Source organism: Protobothrops mucrosquamatus, unplaced genomic scaffold, assembly GCF_001527695.2.
Source record: "Protobothrops mucrosquamatus isolate PMUCROS unplaced genomic scaffold, P.Mucros_1.0 scaffold8971, whole genome shotgun sequence".
In the NCBI taxonomy this organism is placed as follows: Eukaryota; Metazoa; Chordata; class Lepidosauria; order Squamata; family Viperidae; genus Protobothrops; species Protobothrops mucrosquamatus.
Window position 1 is genome coordinate 3,715 of NW_015394763.1, and position 11,022 is coordinate 14,736.

The following is an 11,022-nucleotide window of genomic DNA, read 5'->3' on the forward strand; positions in this document are numbered from 1 at the left end:
TATTTAGAATTATTCAGCTTCTGAACTCTATGCTAATCCTTCTGTTTCAAAGAAATATCCAGTGATATTATTCTTATCGTACAGTGCACCAGACTTTAGGAAATTCAGAGTCTATGTTATCTAGATGCTACAAAAATTAATAATATCATAATATCATATACATATACATATAATTTTTCAGTCTTTTTCAGAGAATGTCTTTCCCCAAGGACTTTGGCTTATACTTACTCCTTGCAATGGTGTAATTATCAATGACATAAAGTTCTCTGACAATTTTGCCATCATCTTCTCCTTGATCTAGCCATCTTAGGGGGAGAAATATATTATGTAATAAGAATATATCTTGGCATGCTACTATTTAAACCAAAAACATTAATATGAATTAAAAACTATATACATGAAATGAGGGTTGCACTTTGGGCCACTTCTTGATTATACAGAAAAACATGGCGACCTGATTGTACAAAGATCACGCCAGGGATGATGAAAATTTTGAATGGAAAATCCATTAAACTGATGCATATTTCAGAATGAAGAACTAAAGACATACAAGGATGCCTACAGAGGTACAAACAAATCATTTTCTATACAATTATCTCTGTCTCTGTCTCTGTCTCTGTCTCTGTCTGTCTGTCTGTCTGTCTGACTGACTGACTGACTGACTGACTGACTGACTATCTATTTATCTATCTATCTATCTATCTATCTATCTATCTATCTATCTATCTATCTATCTATCATCTATCTATCTATCTATCTATCTATCTATGGCTGTGTAGAAACTTTCTTACAGCCATTGATGTTTTTAGTGTGGGAAAAGGAGAAGATAGTCTATTCTAGAAAAGCACTAGCAGGAATGGATTGAATATATAATTGTGAATATATAATTGATATGAACAAAACATTCCTACAATTACATTGCATTTCAAGAACTTATTTCCTGTAACTTTTTACTGAACATGACATTGCAGTATAAGCTGTTTAATTTTATGGCATTAAAGTGACATAAAGTGACATATTCTTAGCAAGAATAAATAAATATTTACTTATTTTCATACTTAACTATGGTTCATATACACTTTAAAGCATATATACATACATAATGTATGCATACATAAAAATAAAACTCAGCTACAAATCGATGTGGCTGAGCTGCATGATCTAAAATTAGATAAAGTATCTTAAATAAGATATAATTTGGGAACATTCTTCCTTGAATAGCCACAATATAATTCATTTAAAGCAAAAAGAAACAAAGATTATTTTATAAGACAACATCTATTTTCACAAGGTTTTGCCACCATGGGCACATGAAACATGAAGTATAATTAAGGCCAAGTATAATTAAAATATAGAATTTCAAATACACAACAGATTTTCTGTATGTGGACATGAAAATGATTAGAAGTAAATTGCCCCTGATTTTGTCACTTGAAAACAAATCAGGAGTTCATTTTGATTCAGGCAAAATATAAAGCTTGAAATTGTACAGTATATCACTTGGACTAGGTATATATTTATCTCAAGTATCAGAGGCAGTTTACAATTCTGTACCAGTTGCTGGAAACATGAATTCATGTTTTCAATTTGTGGTCTTCCCTTAGGACTAATATATCTGGGCTGTAAAATTCCACATAACCATTAATGCAGCAAAGAGAAAAATCTAAGTATGTCTGCCATCTAATGATCATCAGGCTGTTTGTAGTCAGAATAACAGAATAACAGAGTTGGAAGGCACCTTGGAGGGACCTAGTCTGGCTGTAACCTTACAGATAACTGCTGAAGTAGAGAATTCACAAAAGTAACACAGTGACACATAAGACACAAAAGTGCTCTTATGTTCAGATCTCAATGAAGCCAAGAAAGTCTTTCCATTAACAGAATTATCTTTCTAGCAAAGAACAACCAGCCAAACTTTGTGGCAGAAGTTTAAGACACATTGCAAAAGTGAAAAATATCTGAAATTCACTCAATAGTGTTTTAAGGAAGAATTGAAAATGAGAATGCCACATGGAATTTAATTTGAACTGAGGATTTTTTTTTTCTCATTATCAATCAACTGTTTGAAAGTTCAGTTTGACAATGATTGCAGGGTTGAGAGACAGGTGAGGATAGTTTTTAAGGAATCTGAGGCTAAAGGGACTTTGTTCCTTAGTGTTTACCTATACCTCACCTTTCCCAAACATCAAAGAATTGGAAAAATCAATTCCTGGGCAGCTGGTCCTAGAAAGCTCCCTCAGTCAGAAGGACCTTCAGTTGTCAGCTCCTTAGTGTTTTGCTTCTCTCTTACCTTAGTCATTCCAATCAGATGAAAAATTTACATTGTGAACTGGCTATTATAATTTTTAAAAATAATAAACTGAACAAACCTGTAACATAGGAAGATATAATCTGAGTTTGTGATAGGATCCTGGACTACAATTTTCTCCAGAAACCAACCATTTCCTAGGTGAGAATATAAATATTCCATTCTTAATAGTGAAATCAAGTCAAGTATGTATTAATATCACTGCAATCTCATGACAGCTCTGTGCTGACTTATTCAAAAAGTGCAAGCTTACATACTTGATAAGTTAATTAGCCATTTTTTGTATTACATTTAAATAATGCATACAGTGCTGCAATATTCAGTTGCTTGTTTATTTGTTTATTGTATTTCTTATCTCTAATTCAAGACAGCTGTGACACCAAAACATTTCGCAATATAAAGCACCTACTGTTTAGGATGATAAATGGAAATTGAGCTATGCAAATGTAGATTCTTTAGGAAAAGATCTAAAATCTTGTGTGTCAAGGACATATAAACTGGGCCTTAGAATCTCTCACATTGCATTATGGTGTGGTATGCTGGCTTGATAGCCGCGGATAGAAAGACACTATAGAGAGTCGTGAGCACAGCACAAAACATCGTGGGCTATCCCCTGATACCACTAGACGCCATCGCTAGGGCCCGCTGCCTTAGAAGAGTGAGGAAAATCCTCAGGGACGACTCAAACCCTGGTCAGCACTTCTTTACTCTCCTACCATCGGGTAGGAGATATAGAAGCATAGCCAGCCGCACCAACAGGCTGAAGAACAGTTTCTACCCATGGGCTGTCAGACTCCTGAATGGAAAATAACTCCATGTATGATAGACTTGCGGGGCCGGCGCGTTGTGCAATAAGTTCACATGGTGCAATAAGATTGTGTGTTTGTTGTCATTGTGAGTTGTGATGGGGGAGTGCACGAAGGGAGGCTCAGCCAATCTCATTGTACGCATGTTGTACTTTGACAATAAAGGAATTTGTATTTGTAGAATCACAGGTTATGTAATATCTCCTGCTAAAGCCTGTCCTTGAAAATAGTCCAGATGCTCAAAAAAGTATAGAATATTAAGCTCATTTTCTAGTTATAAAAGATTGGAGCAATTTCATACATATTTTTCTTGAAGGAGGTTCAGAAAGAAATAGATTTTGCTGGGATATGGTAGATATTAACTTATATGGTCCTAGAATACTTGGGACCTAGTACTATCTCTTAGTTATCTCCATAAATGTATCAGCTCACATTTTAAGATCTTGTGAAGCATTGAAAAGCACACCCAGGTATTTGGCTATGTGAGCCACACTACCTGTTCCAACATTCTTACCATCCATTTTTCTGAAGGAACATACAGCTTTCTAAATACTGTAGTTATGTTAATTATCTAAGATGCAATTTTATCCTTCCTTTTGTTCATGCTTATAGTACTGAATGCACAGCATTCTGCTGACTACAATTGTATAGTGGCATTTTACTTTTGAAAACCAGTTTATTATTCATATACAAGTATAATGTATAAAATAAAATAAGTAATTAATAAATAATGACTATTACTTAAGAATCAATGTTAAAGAAATTTAAGAATGGAATCATTGGAGTCTGAAAAAAATCATCGACAAAATGTGCACATAATGTATAAAAGTTAAACATTTTTTCCCCCACAGGTATCAGAAGCAGTGCTGGGGAAAGGTGCCAGATCTCCCTTAATAATTTTCTTTCCATAAATGGGCCACTGCTTTTTCTTCAGAAATGTTTATTCTTAAACTCCCAATAGTTCTATGAAAAAAAACCATATCATATTCTATGTCATTGAAGTACATAAATACTTTAAAATTTCTGACCTGAGCCAAGTCCATTGTGTCCTATAACAATTTTACATAAATGTCCAAGGTGCACAGCTTCAAGTGAGAATGTATTGGTCTGCAATCAAGCAAATAATACACACTTAATTTTAAGAATTTGTGTTTTGTCTTTTCTCATTCTCTTTCAAGTAACCCACATATGTAAATGTGAAACATAAATCCTAAACAAGTTTCTATTTGTATTAAAAGAGCAATACTGGGAAAAATACTTTTAATCAATTACTGTTAAATGCACAAGTTAAGAAAATCAGTAAGATGTTTTACTCCAATTAATTGAATTAAACTGTGATAAATAATTTTTAAAGCCACAAACACACACTAAAACTGTTTATAATTTTCTTTAAATTTAGTTTCTACAAGATTTATATTGCCTCAGGCTAATTAAGGGAGTGAAGATAGCATAGTCACAAAATTGCTACATTAAAGCTAAATTGACTTAGCAGTGCTGGAAGTATTTATTATTCATGCTAAAAATTTAAGGTGCAATTTCCTCTTTTCCCTAACAAATAACTGTTCTGTTCATCTGCTGTAAGTTTCATATATAAATAGATGTCTAGCATTTTTAAACTGGAAAATACCAAAGGGAGTCATTTAGCATTGACTAAAAGAGGAGGAAAAAGACATAATCATATTTAATCAACCTTTCTTCTTAAAATCTATATGAGCGTGAGTATGTATAATAATTCTATAATTTAATGAAGTTATTTTTTAATAAATATTGTTTGTGATGCAGATTTATACAACTTGATAGTAGTTGCTGAATTGTGAAAAGCATTATATTTATATGAACTTATTTTATTTATTTTGCACATTTATAATGGTGCTCAACTCAAACAATGTGACTTTGGGCAGTGTAACAAGATAACACTGACAAAAAGTAACCTATGTTGTTCAAATATCCCAATATACAAAATGGTGGGCCAAATAGAAAAATTAGAAAACCAAAATGGGACTCAATTCAATTGTCTAGGGGAGAAAAACAAAAAATACATTTTGGGCACAATGGCTCAGCGGTTAAAGATGCTAAGCTTGTCAGCTGGAGAGCTGACAGCCCATGCAATGGGATGAACTCCAGTTACTTGCCCCAGCTCTTGCCTGCCTAGCAGTTCGAAAGCATGCAAATGCAGTTAGATAAATAGGAACCACTTCGTTGGGAAGGGGCGTTGTCTTACCTGAACGCCTTTTCTCAGCACGGAGATGGAGAATCCACCAATGGGTTTTCTCTGTCTGCCTGCTCTTGAGACCAAGTTAGCCAAACTTGACATGCCCCCTGTTGCTAGGAGATTCCAGTCTTACTTGGTCTCAAGCTCTTGAAGATGTGTCAGGTTTGGCTCTCAGAAATCAGAGATCCAGAAATTATATTTAGCAGGTTAGAGATCCATTGGTGAATTCTCCTTACCTCATTCACTTGCCTCAATCAGATTCCTCACCAGGTCAGTAGATCCTGCCTTGTATTTTCACAACCGGCTTCCCAGGAGTGCTGGGATCAGCGCTGCCTCAAATCGGCCGATTTGAGGCTTGAGGGGGGGGCAGCTGCAGCTTCCCCGTTCTCCTTCCCCAGGGCTCTCCTAGCAACAGGGGGCATGTCACGTTTGGCTAACCTGGTCTCAAGAGCAGGCAGACAGAGAAAACCCATTGGTGGATTCTCCATCTCCTGTGCTGGAGAATGTAACAGTGTTCCATGAGTCTCAGCATATAGCCATGGTGGCCACATGAGCATGGAAGTGCCTTCTGACAATGCTGGTTCCCTTGGCCAAGAAACAGAAAAGAGCACTGTGCCTTAGAGTTGGACATAACTGAAACCTTTACCTTTTTATCTATATTTCAGGTAAAAAAAAGGACTTTCATAGATAGTATATCTATTTGGCAGCTTGTTCTATGAGAGGAGGGCATTTACTTTAATTCACTTACTTGTCCTTTCATGTGTTTTTGAGACTTCATTGACCTATGCAGCTGTCGGCACCCTGTGTCACCTTTTTCTCCATAGATTGCTATGTACACATCAGCTTCTGTCCCAGCATTCCAGAGATCACCAGTTACTACATGCACCTTGTACATTGCCACTGAAAATAATGAAGGACAGCAATTTACCAACATTATGCTTTATGTACAACTATTTTATACTGCTGACTCAACATGTATCAACATCATAGTTATTCACTGTATCTAGCTGACCATTTCAAGTACATGATTCTGGGTTGCTCACAATTAAAACATGCATAAATTACAATAAAACACATGGTGGTTGGAGAACCATTACAAATCCTCAACATACCCAAGAAATCAGTTCCATTCCACACCTGGCACAGGCTCAGGCACAGAACCAGGTCTTCGAAGACTTATGAAAGGTCAGCACTGTGGTGGGGCCAATCTAATTTTATGGGGATGATGTTCCAGGTATAATGACAGAAAAGGCTATTCTTTGAAGCCTTGTCAATACTCCTTGGATGATAGAACATGCAACCTGCTCTCCTACCTATCTCTCATACCACATCAGGCAGGACAGACAGAAATAAATAAATCTGTTTGTCCCTGAGGTTGAAACCTGACAAAACAAATGATCTGGAGCTGTGTATCAAGCCAAAGACATAACTAGATTATCATTTTTCTCTCTCAGTGGCCAACCCAACTGTTAATCATGTTTGCAACTATTAAGAGTCTTTCCCACCATAAAATATCTTTAATCCCTTCAAAAGTATTAAATTGGCAGCTATCTCTATATCTTGTGGAAGAAAAGTTCTTAGGACTGTATAAATACTTATTTGTCCAGACTCTTCTATATTCAGTTTCAGTGGATGACCCCAGTTTTTAGCAACTGATGCTAAATAGGTGTTATTGATGCTAAATAGGTGTTATTCCAGGTTTGTTTGTTTTTTGTCCTTTTGGCTAGTCTGGCTCCTTGTTTTCCATTGATACATTAATGATCTTTTTGAGGTGCACTGATTATAAAGCATACAGAATGCCAAATGTAGTTAGACATTGGTTGATATGCCTGGTATTACCATGAAATTTAGGTTTAAAAGTTTGTCAGTATCTTAATTGTGGCACGCGCACGCACACACACACACACAAAAAAAATACAGTATATACCGGTATATTTAATTTAAATTTATATTTAATATAAATTCTTACACAAATATTTGGAAATTACTCAATCAGCAGAATGATCAAATACATATCTTACCTGGAAGAATGGGCTGCCCCTGATGCAAAACAGGAAGTTCCTGACTGATTTCACCTTCATCTTGAGTTTGCGTCAGCCACTTTTCAACAGAGAAATCGTACTTTTCTCCTGTTACAAGATTCTGCAATTGCAGCTGAAGACAGACAATTGAATCTAGGTTATCCTTTGCAGAAATGGAGTAGGGCTTTTTGCTATTACAATCCATTCTTAGGATCAATTACTGAGCTTATGTTTAAAAAAGACTCATTTTTCACACTCATCTTACAGGCATGCGGAACGTAATTCAAAGGTTTCATATGCTATTTTAGTAGTATATGAGCATGTTTGCATGTGTTTTTGCATGTGTGCTTTACTATAACTGAGCTTCTTAGAGTTCTAAGGATAGAATAGGATTTTGCATATCCAGAGTGAACAAAATGCTTTCACTCCATGCCCTAAAGCCTAAAATATTCAAGAGACCCTAAAGAAATTTCAAGCCTATTAATTACATTCTATAGCAGTGAAAACTTTTCATTGAGAGACTATATTAACTTTACACTTAAAGTATGATTAGGATGACATCCAGGTTGTTTGTGTTTGTGTGTAGGTATATGTGTGTGTTTGTGCATGTTCATAAAGGTTTATTTCTCTCTGTCCAGCAGGAGAAGATAATATATAAAGCTCTATTTGCCAACAAACGAAATAGATTGGTTATGCATGTTAAGATGCTCTCTCTGAACTACATGTTCTAACCAGAGTGCCTGACAGACCAAGTTGGGACAGAGCCTCCTGGAAAAAAAACTATTTGTATGGTTGCTAAGAGTTGACTGACACTGATTTGGTGACACATAAGCAATCAATCATAATACAATGTCATATCTCATTCAGTATTACAGATATTATTCACTGTCCCCCATTATGTATCCTACTTGAAAACATATGGGAAACATTTATTTAATTCCTTAGATTTTCATTATTTCAATCACAAAATCAGAGAGGAACATACTGTATCCTAGCGTTTTGGCCATATAGCACATAATATGTTCATGACTGACATTTTCATTTTTTTAAGCTCAACAAATGTAACAAAGTTTTTACAGTATATGCAGTTCATTTATCATTAAGGTGGCATATAAACCTAAATAAATAAATAGTATTAATTTATGTCACCTCTTTGCAGTGCCAGGCAGGGGTTTCTCCAGAATTATTATGTCCTATCCGTATTTTGTATAGATCTCCCAAGTCTTCCGTGTGAATCTGTTTGTATTATATAGCAAACCAAATAGTAGATCATATGTCTTTTTGAAAACAAATATGCTACCATAACTTCTTTCTATATATAAGATTTATAATACTTTTCCAATCAAAAGACTTCTAGGGAAATTTCAGAGGAAAAGCCTCTTCAATTTCAATGAAACTATGAAGTTACTTTGAATTTCACCCAGATAATCATGTATCTCTTCCCAACATGTTGCCCTCAAAGTGATTTGTATCTTAATGATCATAAGCTTCAGAGATTGTGAAGACTGAAATATAATGTAATCAAATAGAAACTCTAAGACCATAATTGTGACGAACAGAGTGTTCACTAGAAAAACATTTTACAGTTTGTTAATATAAATTTACAAAGACTTAAAATGATCATTTTAGAAGCCGGAGTTACTTCAGCACCTATATGAATATTACTGATTATTTTATGTTATTATAGCAATTATTGTTCAATTTAATCTACATTTTTCAGGAACTAAGATTCATTAAACTCAAAATTACACAATTATATTGTGTAGTCATAAATGATATTGCTTTGACAAAGCATGAAATAAATTCATAGTGTTATGAGCTGCTAGCAGCTGTATTTCAATTTGAATCTTTTTTTGTCCCATACATTTGAACAGACCAAAGCAGGCAACCATCTGACCAATGGAATCCCAGTAGTATTCCATTTCTGAGCCTCTTTTTTTCTAAAAGCTCTGACATCTCAGTCATTTGACATACTTGTCTCTTAACAACAAACTGCAATATCTACCAATGAATAGGCTATATCTGTATTACTGCCTTCACTAGATTTATATTTAGGAAGACGCAATGACAGATATAGAACTGTGTGCTGGTATGTTAGTAGTCACAATTTCCTTCATCTTCAGAAACAGAGAAAAACATCTAAAATGGATGTTTGAGCATACTTAAGTTCAGATAATTAATCTTATTTTGGAAAAAAAAACCATTAGGCAATTATGAAATATTTTCAATTACTATTGTATATAAAATGAAATCACTATTTAAATAAATTTACACTATTTACAACCAAAGGTTCAAAATGTTTCTGCTGTTTTCCCAACCTGACCTGTGCAATGGACTAGATCAGGGGTTCCCAATCCCCGGGCCACAGCCCACTACTGGGCTGTGAGCTGTTCAGAACTGGGATATCCAAAGTGGTGGGAGATCATGCACCCATGCCTGCATCCCCACTTGTATGAGCAGCGGGTGAGCATGTATGCCTGCCACTCACACAAATGAGGCTGTGGGTGCAGTTGCTCTCCGCTCGTGCACAACCAGAAAGGTTGAGGAATTCTGGACTAGATGGCCTCTCGTTTTGAACAGGAGACAGTTGCCATCTCTTTCATCTTTGGATATCAGGCTGTATTTTTGACAGTGTGAGAATTAGCTTTCACAAAAGCAAGAAAAATCAGTCATTTGAACGAGTCCTACCAATTTGTTAATACATTCTTCTGAAGTAAATTCCAAGCTAAGGATCAAAGAGGAAAAAACAGTAACAGAAGTTGCATTCATCGTAGCTCTTGTTGAGTGAGTTGTGTCACAAATTGAAGCAGCCACATCATTATATCATTAGGAGCTGTTGGTGGCACAGTGTTTAGAATGCAATATTGCAGACTGACTTTGTCCACTGCCAGGAGTTCGATCCTGACTGGCTCAAGGTTGGCTCAGCCTTCCATCCTTCTGAGGTCAGTAAAATGAGGACCCAGATTGTTGGGGGCAATATGCTGACTCTGTAAACTGCTTAGAGACGACTTTAAAGCACTATGAAGCAGTATATAAGTGCTATTACTATTGAATTACTTGGCTCAAGTCTTGTGGCAGTTGAAAACAGAAAATGACACCATACGAAATGATACTGTTTCCCATAAATAGTCACATATCACTAATATTAAACAAATAAGAACTTTTAATTAAATGGCATTGTTCTAAATTTTTGTTATAATAAATACTTACAATGAAAGTATCTGTGCTTCCTCTTTCAAACACTTTTTTCTCCTCCCCGTATAGAAAGACAGCTCCTGAATTGCCTTGTTCCCCATATAATGTAATATAAACTTGCGAGCTGGTTCCTGAAGATGGCTGGTCACTGGTAAAAATTACTACCTTCCATTTCATAGCTAGAGAAACATAAAAAGTTCTTTAAAACTATGTTGCCGTTCGGAATATATCCATCCCTGTGAGATCAGTTCTTCCCTAAGTCAGTTCTAAGAGACTTGAACTTCAAATTACTTATTTTTTAAGGTTTTATTACACATCTAGGCACATCTTGGTTTATAGTAGCTGGTTTATTATTGGCTGTTTTATTGAAGATTGCTTTTATTTTATTTGGTATACTTCCAGCTTTTAGGGGATGTTAAAACTGTTAAACTGTTAAAAACAAACAATTATAACAATGTTTAATACAAGTGAAATTAATAG

General features: G+C 35.3%; 1 protein-coding gene across 1 annotated transcript; it reads right to left on the reverse strand.

The window, feature by feature from the left end:
- Nucleotides 1–228: 228 nt before the first annotated feature.
- LOC107300884 (lipoxygenase homology domain-containing protein 1-like) lies at nucleotides 229–10,721 on the reverse strand (the record flags this gene model as incomplete). The annotated part of the gene is made up of 7 exons (XM_015830169.1): nucleotides 229–305; nucleotides 2,370–2,445; nucleotides 4,143–4,221; nucleotides 6,075–6,226; nucleotides 7,348–7,480; nucleotides 8,497–8,583; nucleotides 10,558–10,721. Coding segments are annotated over 7 exons (768 nt in total), but the record flags the coding sequence as incomplete, so codon positions are not given.
- Nucleotides 10,722–11,022: the final 301 nt, after the last annotated feature.